The following is a 20,441-nucleotide window of genomic DNA, read 5'->3' on the forward strand; positions in this document are numbered from 1 at the left end:
GGGGAGGGAGATCAAGATGACAGAACACCTTGAGGCCAGACCACATGAGCATGAGTTAAAGGGAAGACTGTGGCATGAGAACACCCGGGGCAGAGCAATGCTATCTGTGTTCAAACATCTGTCACGTAGAAGGGAGATGAAGTCTGCACAGCTAGAACTGAGAGTACATTCTATAGTTCCTCTTTTTTCTTTGTGGTTTGACCCCTTCCTTCCTGATAGCTTTCGATGAGAAAAAAGAGACAATGTGAGAGGCCCCAGGCCCTTCCAATCGCTGCTCTGCCTCCGCATTTTGTTCTTTCTCTTTAGGTGAAAGAGAATGGAGTCAATGATCATTAGGGTTTGGGGAGAACAGGAGAGTGAGCCACCAGGAGGTTTAGGAGTAGAATCCATGCTAGGGTTTACAGCAAGTTGGCTGATCTTTGAGGACCCAAGGAACCCAGCCCAGCATCAGCTGAGACAAGGACTCATCTAGAATGGATGACACATTAGAAAGTAAACTTGGTAGGACCAATGCAATGGGGAAACTGCATTAAGACTGAGCCCCTTCTTCCCAGAGAGTGAGGAAGTATAGGGGGGAGTCTGCTGCCCCGGTGCTGGGAGTGGGCCAACATCTGTACTTATGATCTTGCTAACTATCCCTTTCTTAAAACTAATTGAGATTAATTGCTTAAAGGGATCTGAGAAGCTAGTCCCGGGCAACTAACAGTGGGAGGAGGTGGGGAAAGAGACACACGAGATGGGGGCTCAAACCTATAGTACTAGAATACTCCACCTCCCCTTAGGGGTACCCTTAGAACTTGGAGAGGAGATATGATCAGCCTCACTTTGAAAGAGAGAGGCCAGAGCAACTCAATCCATGGAGGGAGTCAGAATCGATGGGCACCAGGGCCCCTTGCAGTTCTAAATCCATCATCCAATGATCTTATCCAATCCTGCCAAGTTATAGAAGAGGAAACTGAAGACCAGGGAAGGAAGCAAGTTACTAATAGCTGCTCACAGCTGGTAAATAGCATGACTCCCAGACATTGGTCTAGCCTTCTGCCCCCACAGGTGTTCTAAAGGATCTGCTGTAATGGAGAATGATTCCCCCTCCTCAAGAGGCCAGCCCGGGAGAGCAGAGCCTCTGCCCCTCAGCAGCAGGCTCCAACCTCCCAGAAAAAGGGAAGCATGCCAAGGTGGGGACGTTTTCTCCCTGAGTCTTTACTTGCTCAATGGAGTTCAACAGCCTCATTTTGAAAGCTCCATAAATTAATAGGTGGCATGTATAAAGTCACCTCCATTGGGGACTAGAAAATTAACAAAATCAATCATGCTTTACTCTAAGCAGGCTACAGAATTCCAATCCCTGAAGCTTTTGGGCCAGCTCCTTGTCCTTCCTGAGGACACTCTGCAGAGAGCCTCCTGACATGCGAATCAGGGGGTAGGAATGGAATCAACTATAAATAAGGAAATCAAAAGTTCAGTTAAATATGTACAGCTGCACCCATCCCAGGAAACTTCAGGGATGGAGCCACACAACTTGCTTTAAAAAAATTAACCTTGAAAGACTGAAGTGCAACAGTTTCAAGGAAAGGGGGATAGGGAGAAGTGGGGGGAGAGGGGGAGGGAGCGACAGAGAAACAAAGTCAGAGATGGAGATAGATAGAGAGGCAAAAAGAAAGACAAACAGGCAGATGGACAGCAAAGGGAGAGAGAAAGATAGAGATAGAAAGACAGTCAGAGACAGAAAAAGAAAAAGGAGGGAGAGAATAAATTAAAGAAAGGAAGGAAAGAAGGAAGGAAGGAAGGAAGGAAGGAAGGAAGGAAGGAAGGAAGGAAGGAAGGAAGGAAGGAAGGAAGGAAGGAAGGAAGAAAGAAAGAAAGAAAGAAAGAAAGAAAGAAAGAAAGAAAGAAAGAAAGAAAGAAAGAAAGAAAGAAAGAAAGAAAGAAAGGAGGGAGGGAGGGAAGGAGGAAAGAAGGAAGTCCCAGTTCTACCCCTTACCAGCTCTGTGACCTTTGTCATGAAAGACAGCTCGTGAGGGGTGAGAATGTATTCAGGTCATGCCTGGTCTAGGACATCACCCCCTCACCCAACCTGACATTGCAATGCCCTCTTAATTGGATTCCCAGATTCCAGTCTCTCCCTCATTTTAACCTCCCTACAGATGCCAGAATCATCTCTTTAAAGCACAAGCACGATCATGTCACATGCCAGCTGAACCATCTTCAATGGCTCCAAGACAAATCCCCTTACTGGTCATTTACAGCCTTTCCAGACGTAGCTCTAGCTGCCCTTCTAGGCTTACAGCACATTTCTTCTCTTCATGCAATCTGTGCTCCAACCAAACCATCCTCCTTGCTATTCTCCCACCTCTGTGCCCTTGATAGAGGCAGTGTCCACCCCTTGCATGCTCTCCCTCTTCAATTCTGCTTCATAGCATCCTTAGCTTCCATCAAGACTTCATTGGCATCTCCTTCTGGAAGCCTTTTTGCTAATCTCCCTATGGCTTTCTGCACTGTCTCCTTTCTCAAATTATCATGTATATTTTTATCTTTTTATGTGCTGTATCATGACACCCCCCCAAATAGAACAAAATCAAGTTATTTGAGGACCAGAAACAGTTTTATTTTGTCTTTTTATCTTTATCAACAATCTTAGCCCAGTTATTTTCATCTTTTTTTCATTGTAAATTCTCATTTGTATAAGGTGTAAAATTCAACCTAATTTATAGAACTCATCAACATCCCACAACAGGCAACTTGAAACCACCCCTACCTTCTTATCCCTTCAATGCCAAACAACTGTTCCTGATTAGCCTCCGAGCTCCCATTGGAATTGAAGTTAATTTCATTTCAATCCCATTTGCTAAACTGAAACCCTAGGAGAGTCTAATGCAATCTCCCAATAAAGCAGATCAGCCATTGTCAACAGCAAAGCAGGTGTGTCTGTACTGGTTGGCTACATGCCGTTCATCTGTCCTGAGCACTGGCAACCTTCAGAGGTGACCTCCTGTGCTACCTCACTATTTCTACTGCTAACACTCAGAAGCATCTGGCTGACAGATAAAATTATGAGCAAAACACAAGGGCAGTCACCATCAATCATTTGTCTCCCTAGCAAGGCATTCTGGGGGTCCTTTCAGCTCCTGGTCTTTGACTTTTCCCACATTCATTTCAGCACCCAATCTTGCCACTCCTTCCTTCATGGCCATGTTTGCCCCCAAAACAATCCAACTCACTCCCTTCCTCCTGGTCAATCTTGGGCCCAGCTCACTCTCTGGAGAGCCTCTATAAGATAATAGCTATTGACCCACTAACTAGGTGAGTTGTTCATTCGGCTGTATTCAGTAAGTTAAAACTTAACCCAGCAATAAGGATTCTTCATCCACTTTGGTTTCACTGTGTGGATTGTTAGATGGATTCCTTTTGCATAGGCTAAAATCCCACTGGGAAAGACTTAACAAATTGTCATCTATAAACAAGAGCATAGTAAGTGCTCAATAAAGGTCTGATTGACTGATTGGATTTTGTTTATCAATCAGGACCCCTCTTCCATTCACATTTTGCAAAAGATAGTCATTCATTCTTCATGACATTGTTGAGCATCTAAAGTGAGACTAGCCTTCAAAGCAGTCTACAACTAAACTGGCTTATGTTGGTTACTATGTCACACTATTATCTTGTACTAAGTATATAATTCTCTTTTCTGTTCACCTTTGTGTACTGAAATGTCCATGATGGCTAATGTTTAAGTTTTAATTAAAAAAAAAAAGAAAATTAATTTGAAAGTATTTGGAGTTTATGGTGGGATGCCAAGAGGTAACAAAGAATAGTTAATAGAGTGTTGGCTCTAAAATAGAGGGGACAAGAATTCAAATCCTACCCTTACACTTACTTGTTGTGATCACTGAGGAAAACACCTACCTCTCCATGGCTCAGGTTTGCCATCTGAGTTGGGAGGGGGGGGGAGTCCCACAGTGACAAAATCAAAACCCTTTAAATATTTATAGCCAACTGAAATCCACAGGTCTTGGGCTATTTTATTTTGCCCACACAAACAACGCATCATCCTAATCCAAGTAGACAATGGATTAAGTGACCTGCCCAGGTCACAACAGGTCACTTTACAATGATCTTCATTCAGTTTTAGCCTGCTGCATTTGGCCCATTATTCTAGGCTCATAAAATTTTCCTGGATCTCACTTCTGTTACAGAATCAATTTCTCTGTCTCATGATATCTCTCATAGATTGTCTTTATCCAAGTCATTGATATAGAAAAGGTTAAACAGAAATAGAGCCAAGGGCAGAGCACGGGAAAACAATGGGGACCTCCTCTTTCCCAACGGATACCAATCGAAAAGGGACATCTCTAGGGCTGACTACTCACCAGCACAGTGCTAGGCACTATAGGGGGCTCAGTAATAACAGTGGACATATTGGTTATCCATAGATTTCTTCTTAATGACATCTAAATACCATCATATTGGAGGTTTCCCAGCAGAGCAAGATCATGGAGGTCAATCAGACATTTGTCCACTGCCCTAGTAGCAATATCACATTTCTGGCACTTTGGGGAATAAGGGAGGGAGAAGTCATGGCTCAATGCCCTTTAATTGCTGTTTAAGGGTATACAGCATCAGCCAAATTTGTCCAGTTGGCTTAATGGAAGTTATCCAACCTTGAGTCTCCCCTTTCCCTCTTAATAGACTCTAGTCCCTACCAGTCAGAGATTTACTTTTTTATTTGACTCATTGTCAGTATAGTCAAGGAGCCTTCTAGAACAGTCCCTACTAAATGTTCCATGCTAGTAGGGAGGAATATAAAAACCTCCAAGGCAGGTGAATAAATGGTTCCCTCCAAGATGACCGACCAATAGCTCATGCCCTTGTAAAGAAATAGAGCCATCTACAACACGTCTTCCTGAATCTAGGGCTTGTGCTTAATCCACTGCGCCACCTAGCTGCCCCCACAACCCTCTCTTCTTTTTTTTTTTTTTAATTGAGGCAATTGGGGTTAAGTGACTTGCCCAGAGTCACACAGCTAGTAAGTGTCAAGTGTCTGAGACCGGATTTGAACTCAGGTACTCCTGACTCCAGGGCCGGTGCTCTATCCACTGCGCCACCTAGCTGCCCCAACCCTCTCTTTTTAAAAATAATTCTGGACTTAACACTAGGCATTTCCATATACATAGTACAATAGAGCTTGCCTTTTGCTTTTAATCATATAGTCAATTCATCATGCAACTTTCAAAGCTATCCTGCCTGTCTGTGATTCTTCCTGGCCTTCCTTCTATTCTTTTCTGTGCATTTGAAAAATAATGTTTCAATGACCCTCTTTTCTCTTTCTTTCCTTTCCTTCCTTCCTCCTTACCTCCCTTCCTCCCTTCCTTCCTCTCTCCTTTCATTCTGTCTTTTCCCTAGCCAATATCTTTCTCCCATTCATACCAAATTGAATAAAGAGGAAGAACACCAAAGCCCCCCTAACAAATATGCATAGCCAAGCAAAACCAATTCCCACATTGGCTATGTCCAAAAGTGTGTATCTTGTTCTGCATCTTGAGGCTATCATTCCTCTGTCAAGAGGTGAGTAGCACACTTCATCATTAGTCCCCTGGAAGGATCCCTCATCATTGTATGGAGCACAACTTTCAAGTTTTTCAAAGATGATTTTCTTTTGTGTAGCACCCTATGGGACAGGTAGGTGGCTCAGCTGATAGAGTGCCAGGCCTGGAGTCAAGAAGACCTGATTTTAAATTCACCCTCAGACACCTGATAGCTGTGTGACATTGGGCAAGTTGTTTCACATTGTTGGCCTCAGTTTCCTCATCTGTCAAACGAGCTGGAGAAGGAAATGGCAAAGCCTTCCAGTTTTTCTGCCAAGAAAGTCCCAAATAGGATTGCAAAGAGTAAAACACAATTGAAAGGACTAAGCAACAGCCTCCCCAAATTATAATAATTAGCTTGGCTAATTGGGCAATGTAATGGCCCCTAAGGCCCACCTGGCTACTTCCTCTGAGGCTATAGGGAACTGTTTTTGTCTTTTAAGATGGAAAGGTATGAGTTCAGTCGCAATCATTTCAAAACCCCATTTAGCAAAAACTCCAGACACTTAGGCAAAGACTGGGCTTTTTGCCTTCATTTATATTTGGATCTATCTCTAGTTCCTAGCTTCTTAAACTGTGGGTTGCACAGCTGAATGTGGGGGTTGCAAAAGATGTGGCCACAGTAAAAGTTTATATATACCTATATACCCGGGTTAATGTAAAAATTTCACAGGTGAACAGGGATCACAAGTGAAAAAAGTTTAAGAAGCCCTGCTCTCTGGCCTTTTTGTGGTAGAGACTTACTAGAAATCTTTGAATAATGTTAATGTCTGTGAAAAAAAAAAAAGGAGAGAAAGTCAGAGTGGGAAAGAAGACCTCCTCTTTTTAAAGCCTCCCCCTAATCCTTGAGAAAGGGAGTACATTGGCACCATTGGACCAGTGTTCTGTTACCAAATGCCAGAAGAGTCAAGATCTCCCTTCTCCACCCATGTCTCAGTCCTAGTTCTCTTTATCCTTTGGAAGCCATTTCTTTGTGGAGTGGCTTTTATTGAACCAAGTAGATCTAAATAACTGATCCAATCAAAAAGTGTAGTTACTTAACAAAGGTAATTACTTTTATGGGATCATCAATGGAGTCCCCTCCTTCCCACCTTACATTTACAAAGTTGTTGTTACTGTATAGATTTGTTTACCCATTCAGCTCACATTACTCTGCATCAGTTCCTATAAGACTTCTCAAGTTTCTCTCAAACTACTCCTTTGGTCATGTATGATTCCATTACATTCCTCTACCACAATTTATTTAATCATCACCCAATTAATTGGTATCTGTTTAGGTTCCAGTTGTTTTCTACTACAACAGAATATTTTTGTACATGTGGATCCTTTCCCTCTAGCTTTGATATGTCTGTAATATATCCTTGTGATATATCTATGTCATATATCCCAGGGGATGGTATCCCTGAGTCAAATGGCATGCCCACTTTAATGTCTCTGAATAGCTGGACCAATTCCCAGCTCCACCAACAGGCAACAGAGTGTGCCTGTTTCCCTATAGCTCTTCCAAAAAACATTATTTTCCTTTTCTGTCAACTTTGCCAATCTGAAGAGTATGGGATGGAACCTCAGAATGAATTTAACTTGCATTTCTCTAATTATTATATATCATGGATAGCTTGGATTCCTTCCTTTGAAAATTACCTTTGAAATGGTTTGTATACTTATAAAACTGAATCCATCCCTTGTATATCGTAGACAGGAACCCTTTACTGGAAAACCAATTACCTCATTTTAAAGAGGAAGATGAGAGAGGTGAAGTTATTTGGCCAAGGGCAACACACCTCGAAAATGGCAGGTCCCCTGACTCTAAATCCAGGGCTCTTTTCACTAAACCATACTGCCCTTTGTTTTTCTGATGGCCTGTCAGAGACTGTTAATCAACTCAAGCCAGAAAGCCAATGTCCTCTTGAAAGAGTCAGTGGGACACAGTGAATGGAGCACTGAGCTTAGGACCAGGGTCTGAATTTGAGATGTGTATATGTGTATACATATGTACACATAAGCATGCATATACACACATACATATGTGTGTATGCATATCTCCCATTAGAATATAAATCTATATGCATATACATAAATATATTTAACTTAAATATTATCTAGTATATACATATATGCACACACATATAATACGTATACACATGTGTCTATATGAATGTGTGTCTCCCATTATAATGTGTATATATTTGTTATATATTCTATATACTATATGTGAAATATATATTTAAGTTATATATAATATGTACTATATATGATTTAAATATATATTTATGTACAGGGTGGGCCAAAAGTCATGATGTCTTGATAACTTTTTGAAAATTGTTTTTCTTTATTTTTTGCCATTTACAAGATTTGATTTTTCAAATGTAATGTAAATTCATTTCCTAAATATACTGTATATGATGTTATGGGGTTGTAAATTAAAAACAAAAAAATAAAGGAGTTATTAAATATTGAAACCCCTTCATAACTTTTGGCCCACTCTAAATAAGTATATATAAATTACATTTTAATGGAAAAGATAACATAGAAACAACTATATATATTCAAGATATATTCATGTGTATTATATATAAAAATAAATATGTAGTATATATCATAAAATAACACATAGTTTATATGATATATAACTTAAATATATGTCTATATTTAATATATAGGTATGTAATATATCACTTAAATCTATGTATATTGATATAAAAATATATATACACAGACATGTGCCTGTAACACTTAGTATATATTGTTATATGGTATATATTAATACAACTTTATATATTTGTTTTTATATATAGATATGTACACATATGAATATGTTCAGTATGTAGAAAGTTGTTTACATGCTGTCTGTCCCATTGGAATGTGGGTTCCTTGTGGACAGGGGCTGTTTCTGCCTTTATCTGTATCTATAGCCTTCAGTCCAGTGCCTGACACACAGTAGGTGCTTCATAAATGCTCTTTTGTTAATTGAATGACTCCAGCTCTATCCGTGATCCTATAATCAGAAGTCCAAGAGTCACAGGAAGAGGGCTTGGTGTGTAGTTAGGGCAATCAGGAGGACTTCATGAAGTCCGCAAGACTCCAGTTGGCCACTGCAGGGCTGGGGGTGCTTCGAGATGCTTGGTTAGAAATAGGGAGCTACTTGGTATAGACCCAGGGGCAGGAAGACCCAAGTTCAAACCCACTCACTAAGCTGACATTTGATCCTATTCAAGTGACTTACCTTCTGTCTGCCTTAGTTTGCTTAGCTGTAAAATGGAGATGATAGCAGCAGTTACCTCTGGGGTTAGTTGTGAGGGCAGAAGGAGCTAATATTTGGAAAGCGCTTTGCCAATGTTAAAGCCCTGAGCATAGGAGAGCCAGAGTTATGACTACAGGTAGGAGAAGGTCCACTGGTCGGCGGCCAAACCCCGACACAACGGCCACACCAGCTCCCAAGCTAAGAATGATAGTTCACTTGGTGGTTGCCTAGCAACTTAGCTCCGCCCTCACACCCTCCCTTCATTGACTGTTAATAAATCATAACTTTGTTATTAGAGAAAACTCAGGCCCATTAAAGAGGAAGATTTAAGGCTGTGCTGAAACCGCTCCTTAAAGAAAAATGAGAAACTTCTGCCCGCTTCCATATTTCTTCCCCGAAATGAAAACATTTCTAAAGGTCTCCCTGACCACCGGGGGATGAAGACTATGTTTATCCCTCCTTCCTCCCCAGCGGCTCGGTGACTGGGCTGGAGGAGGCCCCCAACCTTCCTGCACTTGCTGATGGGGCCCTACGTGAGGAACACGTTTTCTGGGCGATAAACGTGCGGGGAGCTTTTGGATGTGTGTGTTTTGGCCGGGGCTGTTATAAATAAATGGGGTCTCCATAGAGGGAGCGTCCAGCCCGCGGTGGCTATTTCTGTCCTACCACTGGCGGTCTAATCTTTCAGGGGCAAAGTGTTTACAAGCACAGAAATAGGAGTCGTCAGCCCAGGAACGTTGACTTACCCGTCCCGAAGCTTTCCTCCCCACAGAGAGACAGTTTGTTTGCATCCATCAGATTCCCAAAAAACTTCCAGCCCGTTGGAGTTTCATACAAAGTGATCTTTGTAGCGTTGGCCACCCTGCAGAAGTCCAGGGAAAATGCATCACAGCGGCATGGCGAGAGAATTCATGGGAAGGAGGGGAAAGAGTCACAGTCATTTCAGCCCAGGTCCCCCGTGAGCATCACACAGCAGAGGACCCACTTCTATAAGAGCCCCTCCGGGCAGCACTCTATACCATCGGTACCGGGGACAGCGGAGTTAAGGAGAATGAGCCGTTCTTTCAGAGCTTGGGCATTTTAGGAGACCCCAAAACGATTAGAGGCATTTCCGAGGTTTGTGACCAGGCTTTTTAGCCCTTACTTCCCACCCGGTAACACTGGCCTCCTGGCTGTCCCACAAACCAGACACTCCAGCTCTTCTCTCTGCCTGTCCCTTATGCCTGGAACACTCTCCTTCCTCAACTCCTAGTCCCAATGAAAATCCCACCCTCTACAGGAAGCCTTCCCCAAGCCCTCTGAATTCCAGCGCCTTCCCTCAGATATTTAGTTCCGATTTATCCTCTCTATAGCTTGCTTGTTTGCATGTTGTCTCCCCCATTAGATTATAAGCTCTTTGAGGGCAGGGACTGTCATGCCTCTTTTTGTATCCCCAGGGCCTGGTGCTTAATAAATGTTTATTGACTGACTGACCCTGAGCAATACACTTAACCTCCATCTGCCTGAGTTTCCTCAGGTGTAAAGTGGTTGTAATAACGGCACTCACCTCTGAGGGCTGTTGTGAGGAGCAAATGAGAGATACAATATATAGAAAGTGTTTTGTAAACTACAGAGCTATGTGAATGCAAGATATTCTAGACCCATTTATGTAAAGGTGATCTTTCTCTTTGTTCAAATTAAAAGTTTTGGAAATGCTCTAAAGGTCACATGTGACACATGGGATGTGTGGGGGACTCTAAGCCAAACATGAGAAAATGGCAGCCCCTCGACTTCCCAGAACATCAGTTTCCTCATTAGTAAAGTGAGGAGGCAGAAGTTCCAGGTGTGGGGGGCAGCCAGTGAAAACACATGGAGTTTGGAGGTGGAGCATCATATGGGAGGAACAGCCAAGAGGCAAGGGTTGCTGCATTACACTGTACGCAGAGGGTTTAACAGGTAAGATGACCAGAATGGTGAGAAAGGGCTACAAAAACCAACAGAGGATTTTGTGTTTGACCACTGGAGTTTACTGGGTCATTGCTAAGATGTCCTTCCTGTTCTGGGCAAAGGGGAGTTGGCAGAATTGTTTTCTGGGTTCAAGGCAAGAACGATGGGAATGTTGGGCCTTGGCTATCTCAAGGCTGCTTCTCTGCCCTCCCTCCAACAGTGTCATCTACAAACCCAATGTCCTTCTTGAAGGAATGGGGGATGGTGTGGTAGGCCCCAGGGGAGGCCCAAGAATTGGCAGTCAAGACGGCTAGAGGCCACTCACCGGTCCAGGGCGCCACTGGTGGGCATGCTGCGGGCAAAGCCCCGGACCCCTGTTTGCTGAAAGTAAGGAATGCTGAAGATGTTGGCAGCAATGACAGCCACAGAGTCGGAAGGGTTAACGAAGAATCCATGTTTTCCAAGAATCATGTTTCGATCCTTTGGGAGAAAGGGCATTGAAAGGAAGACATTTTCATTAAACTGCTATGAAAGTTTTTAAAAGGGGGTGGAGAGGGACAGGTTCAGCAAAAAGAATTTTTTGCAATAAAATTATCAAATGAAAAATGGCTAAATTCCTTTTCCCTCGAACATTCTTTTTTAACTGGGTTTTTATAGCACCCATCGTGCCAAACCTTCCCTCAATGCTGTACAGTTCAGAAAGTGTTTTCAATTAAAATGCAGGAACTAACTCAGCTCCATCTGAATGCTCTCTTCTCTCCCTTTGCCTCTAGGGACCTGCTCACCTTTAACCCCAGAGACCTTTTTCCCATCTCAGAAACCAAATCATTTGCCCAAGAAGAAATGAGACTACCATGATAAAGGGAATGCTAGTTGTTTACACAGTTTGATGGGCCCTTGAGTCACCCTTTATGGGAGGAAACCAGATTTCTTTAAAGATGAAATCTCCATTTGCAGATGGCTCTGACCCCAATCCAACATATCTAAGAGCTCAGGACAAAGCATCTCTAAGGGACTGTCTAGAAGCATCTAGGGGGCACAGAGTAGTGGGCTTGAAGTCAGGGGGACCTGAGTTCAAATCCAGCCTCAGATACTTACTAGCTGTGTGACCCTAGGCAAGTCACTTAACCTCTGCCTCAGTTTCTTCATCTGTAAAATGTAGAGAATCATATCACTTCCTTCATAAGGTCGTTATGAAAATGAAATGGAGATAAGATTTGTAAAGTGCTTAGCACAGTGCCCAGCACATAGTAAGTGCTTTATAAGTGTTAGCTATTATTACTATGATGATACTGATTATGTGTCTGAGAGAGACACTATGTGTATAATAACATCATGAAAATATCACTGCCTCTGTCCCTTTCTACCTGTGTGACCTTGTGTCTCTTTGATCCTCAGTTTCCTCTTCTGCAAAATGAAGATGTTGGGCCAGAGAGCCCACAAGGCCCCTTCCAGCTCTAGAGTTAGATCACCCTCTGATTTCCCAGGGTCTTAAACAAAATGGTCTTAGCTGGGAAGCTCACAGAATTTGAAAAAGGCTGGTAAGAAGGATGTTTTATTTTTAGAAATAACTCATTTTAGTAAATGTCTGATTTTTGAGAAATGTTATCAGGAGGTGAGTCTGAGTTCTGCTGACGATGGCAATGAGTGTCTATTATGGAAGGACCAGCTCAGCTCAGCCAAGTTTGGAGTAACTCACAGGCAGGGTGCTGCCTCCCTCCAAGGTGATTAATTTGGGAGGTCAGAGAACCTCATGAAGACTGGCTCCTGAGGTCTAGAAAGGTCACAGCTATACATATACGAGTCCCCACTGGGTCATAGACTGAGATGTGTAAGAAAGACTTCCTGATGAAATGATGGATCCTTGAAATACCAAATCATGGAAGGCCTGATTCTTAGTGAGGCAAAGAAAATAGCAATGACCCCCAGACCTCCTGTTCTCTTCTAGCCCAGCCCAGTCATCAATGAGGGCAGAAATCATTGAGGGGAGGGGGCCCATCATTCTCATCCACACCAGCAGAAGCTGCTGGCCAACAGTCAGATGGGAGGCAGTATACCTCCCACACTACCGGTCCTGCTTCCAGTCCAGCATCCAAGGCCTTCATCCATAAAAGTAGCTCCCATGGAGAAGGGGCCAGGGGACCCCAAGAACTGCCACACACACAGGATGGGCAGGCCAGCCAAGCTGACGCAGCAGGGAGAGAGGAGGGCAGCCTGTGCCAGGCAAGTCAAACCACCATCAACACCTTGACCACCATCTTCCCTCAGACCCAGATAGAGACAACCCAAGATCCTGAACCCAAGAGCCTTGGGGATGGCAGTGCTCCCAGCCCAATGTCGGCATCCATGGCCCCAGGAAGCAGCCCCTAGGGAGATGCCACCTGGACCCTGCTCCTGCAGTGTCTATAGCCATAGCTACTGAAGACGCAGGAAGGTAAAGTCTGGTCATGGAGTCTTTGGTGCTGCCAAATGTTCATCATCAGAAACCAATCCTATTTTATCGGTGGAAATAACATGAAAAAAGAGGCATTATGACCACCTGCTTTGCTGCTGAACCCTAAGGACCATGGTACCTTTCCCTCTGACCTACAGCTAAAACCTTCCCTCGGTGCTCTTCCCCATCAAAATGGGAACTCCCTGGGAGCAGGGGCCACCTGACTTCTATTTGTATTCCCAGGACTAAGCATGGTGCCTTTTATTCAGTAAGTGCTTAATAAATGCCTTGTTTATTCTTTAGAGATGAGTGTTTCATATTCACTCATGGAAATGGGGTGGGGGGAGCATGATGTACTGGAAAGAATGAAGGATTTAAAGTCAAAAGACCCGGGTTCCAAACCAGACCTCCAGATGGTCATTTAAGTTTCCTCATGTGCAAAACGAGGGAGTTGGACCACATCAGTGGTCTTTGATGTCCCTTCAGGGTCCATCTTTGACCCTCTGACTTCTCTGGGCATCAATTTCCTCTTTTGTAAAATGAAGAGGATGGGTGGCCATGAACTCAGACGTCCTTTACGTCTGGATGTCAAAACGTCTTGCCTAGCAATGACTTTGAAGGAAAAAACAAGGATCAATAACTCCTATGGATGTCTGACAAACTGGAAAATTAAGGATACATTCTTCAGCTAAATTAATAGAGAAGAATGAAAAAGTGAAAGTCTGCATTAAAAATGTTGCCTTCCACCTCCAGAGAAAGAACTGCTGGAATCTGAATGCTGAAAGAAGCATGCTATTTTTTACTTTCTTTATTTTTCTTGGGATGTGTGTGTGTGTGTGTATTTTTGAGGGGTGGGGGAGGGGTTGCTGTGTTTTCTTTCAAAACATGACCAATAATGGAAATATATTTTGCATGACTACATGTGTATAATCTATATCAAACTGCTTGCCTTCTCAAGAAGTGGGGAAGGGAAAGAGAGAATTTGGAATTCAAAATTAAAAAGAAAAAAAAAAACAAATATTAAAATTTGTTTTTACAGTTAATTAGGGAAAAAAAGTATAAAAAACCTTTTAAACAACCTTACAATGTGCCAAGGATTGTGCTTAGCACTGGGGATATAAACACAAATTTGCTCAAATATGTGCATGTTATTTCCCTCAATAGGAACACCAGGGCTTATATTGAAGGCAGGGACTGTTTTACCCTTGCCTTCACATCCATGGCGCTAACAGAGTTCCTGATGCATAGTAAGTCACTTGATAAAGGCTGGTTGAATTGAATTGAATTGAATGGACTCACCCCATCTCCATCAAAGGCAGCACCAAAGTCATGCTCTCCGCTCTTCATGGTCTCCACCAGATCAGATGCGTAGGTCAGGTTGGGGTCAGGGTGGTGGCCCCCAAAGTCCTCCAGAGGGACACAGTTGACAGCTGAATTTGCAGGGGCACCAAGTTCCTCACACAGGATCTTTTTAACATACGGCCCCACAACTAGACAGGGCAAGAAAGAAAAATGTGCCGAATATGACATCTTTAAATGAAATTCACTGATTCCTTTTCTTTTTTTATTCTTTTTATTTCATTTTAAATTTATGGACTAAAACAAATATTTCCATAACATAGCACAATTTTTAAAAAGATGACTGCACATAAAACTGCAAATCCATTATATGTAACTTGCTATTCCTTTCAAATATATATTGTAGTTGGGGCAGCTAGATGGTGCAATGGATAAAGCACAGACCCTGGATTCAGGAGGACCTGAGTTCAAATGTGACCTCAGACACTTGAAACTTACTAGCTGTGTGACCCTGGGCAAGTCACTCGATGCCCCACAAAAGAAAAAAGAAATCATGAAATATATATGTTGTAGTTACTATTCTTTTTTCCCTCCACCATCCTAAAGATGGCTACCATTAGACATGGATAGGTATATATGCATAAAATCATTGTACACATACTTCTATTTATAAATTCTTTCTCTGGATGCAGAGAGTGTCTTCCTTCTAAGTGCTTTGTAATAAATTTCGTATTTTTAATAGCCCAAATGATAAGTTCAAAGTTATTCTTAAAAGAGCATTGCTCAGGGCAGCTAGGTGGCACAGTGGATAAAGCACCAGTCCTGGATTCAGGAGGATCTGAGTTCAAATCCAACCTCAGATACTTGACACTTACTAACTGTGTGACCTTGGGCAAGTCACTCAACCCTCATTGCCCTGCAAAAAAGAAACCAAAAAAAAAAATACAACAATATTGCTGTTACCATACACAACATCCCTCTTGGTTCTACAGAGTTTGCTCATCATTATTTCATGTGAGTCTAATCATGTTTTTCTAAGATCATCATCAAGCTCATCATTTCTTTTAGCATTCATTCATTTTCAACATTCACTCATCAAGTGCCTAACTCCTGCTTCCCTCCCCTCCAAGGTCTTTGTATTCTTAGCACCTAGCAGTGTGGTACATAGTAGGTACTTAATAAATGCTGATTGCTTGATCAGAGCTATTGGGAACAGGAAGAAGTTTTATACTCTAATATTAATTTAAAAATATTCCAGTACAGTTAGGGGGAAAAAGAAATATGTACATGGAATATTAATGAACAAAATCAAGAGTTCAATTCCATTCAATCCAACAAGTCTTTGTTGAGTGCCTACTATGTGCCAGACACTAAGGATCCCAAGACAAAAACAAAGAGTCTCTGCCCTCAGAGAGCTCCCTTTCATTGTATCCCCATCACTTTGCAAAGTATCTGGCAAACAGTAGGTGTGTAATAAATACTTGTTGACTTGACTTGTTCACAAAAGATTTGAATGAGTAGTTTTCAAAGAAACAAATCCAACAACCACACAGGAAAATGCCCAAATCACTAATCATTAGAGAACTGCAAATAATAGCATTTCTGAAGTGCCCTTTCATATCCATCAGGTGGACTAGGGTGACCAAAAAGGAAGGTGTCAATTATTGGAGAAACTGGGGGGAAAAGGCATATTAATGTAGTGATGATAATTAGTGAATTTGTCCAGCCATTCTAGAAAGAAATTTAGACTCTCCTGAAAAAGGCCCTAAGCTGTGACTGCCCTTTTATCTGGTGACAGCACTACTGGGCTTATACCCCAATGAGAAAGATCAAAGAAAGAGGAAAAGCACCTTATGTACAAAAAATATTTGACAGCTCTACCATAGCAGCAAAAATCTGAAAACTAATACAAGAACAGAGGAAAGGCCAGGACAACTGGGAAAGTCACATGTTGAATTTATCATGCATTTTAAAAGAAAAACAAGCTGAACATCTTCATCATCATAGCTAACATTTTAATAACAGCTGTGCCAAACACTGTGCTAAGCTTTACAGTTATAATCCCATTTGATCCTCACAATCCTGGAAGGTAGATGCTATTATTATCCCCATTTACAGATAAGGAAACTGAAGCAGAGAGTTAAGTAATTTGCCCAGGGTCACACAGCTGGTAAGTGTCTGAGGCCACATTTGAACTCAGGTCCCTAACTCTACATCCAGTGTAAAATGATTGACTAGCATATAGAAATAATACAATGATGCTGCCTTGAGGACTAAACCTTGCTTGGAGCCAAGAGTTATAGTTTGATGTCCTGTGCCTCTTCCCCTAATGCATTTTCCTGATCTTGCTCTGAGTGGATCAGCTTGGCTTTCAAACCACTGATGCCTTCTTTTCCTGCCTCACCCCTGGATTTGGTGATTCATTTGACAGATGAATTCCCAGCTCCATTCTTTGGACTTCACGGCTGCTTGCTCAGTTGCTCCCTTGCCCCTGTCATTTAACAACTATTCACTGACACCAGTTCCTCCTCCAAAGCCCTGCCCTGAGGGCTCGCAGGACAGGGCAGAAGCTTTCCTAAGATCATCATTAGCCAGACCCCAGCCTCCTAGATGGCAGGTACATAGCAATCAGTAAGTCCTAGTTGATGATATGCCCCTGGGGCGAATCTTTCTGGATACCGACAATGGAGGCAAGTTGACATCTTAGAGGGTGGATTTGATTTTGGAGCCAATTAAAAGCACCTTATGCAGCCAAGTCTGGCAAATAAAATACAGGATCCAGCTGGAGAAGCACAGTTTGGGTTAAAAACAAAGTAATCCTACCAGGTGATGAGCCTGACTTTCTTGTGTGAGTCACACAAATGACTAACATGAGATTAGCAGCACTGGGACAAACAGGGAGGGTCTCCAAAGGGTCTCCTGGTAAGGGCACCAGTCATTTGCGTGGGGAGTTCCTGGGGTGGTGGGTTTAAAAGGCAGTCTCCTTCCCTTTTAGTCACACGTGTTAGGAAGGATCAGGTAGGACCTGCTTGGCAGGACTAGGAGCAACCCAGGTTGGAGCAGCAGGGGAATGGCTAGGATTTAATCTTGAGATCAGAAAAGAGCTGCTCCAAAGTGGAATGGGCTACCTCACCAAGCATGATGGCCCACATTTGTCATCCCTGCTACTGGGGAAACTGAGGCAGAAGGACTCCTTGAGCTTAGAACCGAACTCAGTGAGCTAAACCAATCAAGTGTAGCTGGTGAGTGCAGTATCAATATGGTGAGCTCCCAAGAGGAGGAGACAATCAGGGTACTTGAGGAGGGACACATCAGCTCAGGTTGGAAATGGGTCAAGCTCCCATAGGGTTCAGAGTTGGAATCAGAACCATGAACAGCCTCTGAACATCCAACCTGTATGAGAAAGGGAGATCAGGTCTTAGGGGGGAAAAAAAGTAGTGGGTTCCTGCCTCCCAGAGGTCTTCAAGCATAGGCCAGATGGGGAATTCTTGTCCTGATTGGAGTTGGACTCACTGATAGTGATGTCCCTTTCAGCTGAGATTCCAATCATTCAAAAAGTATTTTCCAAACACTTACTTTTTGCCTTGTACATTTCTGGGAGTTATCCACCGTAAAATAAAAGCTAGCTAGCATTTATAGAGTTCTTTAAGGTTTGCAAAGAATTTCCCAGGTAGTATCTCATTTTATCTTCACAGTATAGACTTTTTGTGAGGAATGTGTCCAGACCCTAGGAGAGGTAGCATGGCATAGTGGATAGAGAGCTGGCCTCAAAGCCAGGAAGACCGGTGTTTGAGTCCTGCTTCTCACTTGATCCTGCTACTGGATGTGTGTATGTGTCAGTGGATAAGATGCTGCTTATCCTCTTAATCTCCTATGCAATCCTCAAAGGTGATAAGCTGCAGAGGTGTCAACCTTCATTAGTAAGGAGAGATCTTGGCAGTGCAGAAACAGGTCCAGCCTCTAACCCTCTACCCATGTACAATCATCCTGTTGTTAGATATTTAGGTTAAATATGAACTTTATCTCCCACTGCATGAATGAAAAAGGTCTGAGGGTCCTAGTGGGCTATGTGTATACTAGAAGTCAACAGTATGACATAGCAACCCAAAATGCTCATGAGATAAAGACTTAGCATGCTTGACAGGCCCCCTCTATTTAGCCCACTTATGAGTGGTACTCTCTCTGTATTCTCTATGAGTATTCTCTGGTCAATTCTGAACAATATACAGGGATTTTGGAGCTATGAAAAATGGTAGAGAGAATGGAGGATGGTTGTTTAACCTAGAGAAGAAAATATTTGTTGACTTGACAGAAGATCCTCCCCTTTTAAGGATACCTTTGTTTCTCTCTATGTCTCTCTCTCTGTCTGTCTCTGTCTCTGTCTCTGTCTCTCTCTCTACCTCCCTACCCTGTCCACACCATTGTGGCCATCACTGTCCCTTCCTACCTCCATGCATGGCATCAATGCGAATTTTGAGCCTGTTGGGGCCCGAGAGCAGCTCCTTGAGGGCATTGAAGTCAAAGATGTTTCTCAGCATGTTGGCATAAGCGTCCACCGAATCCACAATTTCCACTGAGGAAACAAAACAAAAAAGAAAGACGGGAAAATTAAACTCACCCTGAAACATACATGTGACATTGGATTTCTTTTAAAGGCACAAACTTCATTTTAACTAAAGAGGGGCAGAGAGTGATTGCATTCGTGTGGGGAACTCCGAGGTGAGGGAATTCCCTCTACCAGTGCAGGCACCTTCTAGTCTCACAGAATTGCCCAGGCACTGAGATGTTACTTCCCCATCACCACAAATATGTATCTGAGGGGGACATAGAGGATAAGAGAACAAGGATGATAGATTCAGAGCCAGAGAGGGCCCAGAGCCCATTGAGTCCAACCTCCTCGTTTTAGAGATGAAGAAACTGAGTCCAGGAAAGATTCGATGACTTGCCCAGGGCCACACAGCAAGGAAGTGTCTCAGGTAGGATTTGAACCCAGGTCTTCCTGATTCTTAGGCCAGGATGGACCCACTGCATTACCTGGCTGCTTGAAGCATACCTCTACATCATGACCACCACCCCACTCACCTCCCTCTGCTACACAGGCTTTCCCTTTTCTTTCTTTGATATGAACTTGGGCTTTCATCAGTGCAGGGGACTTCCACTCCAATGCAGGTCACCAGCATCCTGTAATCCCTAATTGGCTGAGGTATTAAAATGCTCTGCCCATGTCAACAAGGTCTGTGGGTGCCAGAATTAGGACCAGAACCCAGGCCTTTGGACTATAGTGCTGGCCCTGCATCCACCCCACCAAGCTATCTACAACAGGGCTTAAACATTAAAATTAAAAGCCCACTGCCAATCGGGAAAGTCGTTGGTCCAGGAAAATGGAAACAATGGTGGAACAAGGAAGAAAGGAAACCAAGAACCTATAAAAGTGCCAGAAAAGTATTGGGCATCTATTTTGTATATTCTTTTTATGAAAATGGTATCTCTCCTAATAATAATAATAACATTTATACAGCCCTTTAAGATGTGCAAAGCACTTTATAAATATTATCTCACTTGTTTGTCCATTATTAGCCACATTTTCTAGAGAAGGAAACTGAGGTAGGCAGATGTTAAGCAGTGGACTATAGTTTGCTTCTGTTTTGTTTTTCTACTTATTATTTATCTTTAATTTTTTTTAAATTTATTGTATACCGGGGCAGCTAGGTGGCACAGTGGATAGAGCACTGGACCTGAATTCAGGAGGACCTGAGTTCAAATCCAGCTTCAGACACTTGACACTAGCTGTGTGACCCTGGGCAAGTCACTTAACCCCAATTGCCTTACCCCCCCCCCAAAAAAAAGAAGAAAGAAAGAAAGAAAAAGAATTTATTGTATAGCCTTTTCTTTGTATCCCAAGCACTGGCTTATCCTAGGAACATATTCAATTACTAGGCACATCCATAAATGCTTGTTG

At 42.7% G+C, this 20,441-nt stretch overlaps 1 protein-coding gene across 2 annotated transcripts in view; it reads right to left on the reverse strand.

Moving 5' to 3' along the window:
- The window catches only part of PGM1 (phosphoglucomutase 1), a 76,689-nt gene that overhangs the window by 13,118 nt on the left and 43,130 nt on the right, over positions 1-20,441 (reverse strand). For both annotated transcript variants that reach the window (XM_043963218.1, XM_043963217.1), the window contains exons 4-7: positions 18,930-19,055; positions 14,483-14,673; positions 11,075-11,229; positions 9,570-9,685 (exon numbers count right to left, since the gene is read on the reverse strand). In XM_043963218.1, coding sequence (XP_043819153.1) covers positions 9,570-9,685; positions 11,075-11,229; positions 14,483-14,673; positions 18,930-19,055 — 588 coding nt within the window. The remainder of the gene's footprint in view (positions 1-9,569; positions 9,686-11,074; positions 11,230-14,482; positions 14,674-18,929; positions 19,056-20,441) is intronic.

The sequence above is a fragment of the Dromiciops gliroides genome, chromosome 4, assembly GCF_019393635.1.
Source record: "Dromiciops gliroides isolate mDroGli1 chromosome 4, mDroGli1.pri, whole genome shotgun sequence".
Taxonomy (NCBI): Eukaryota; Metazoa; Chordata; class Mammalia; order Microbiotheria; family Microbiotheriidae; genus Dromiciops; species Dromiciops gliroides.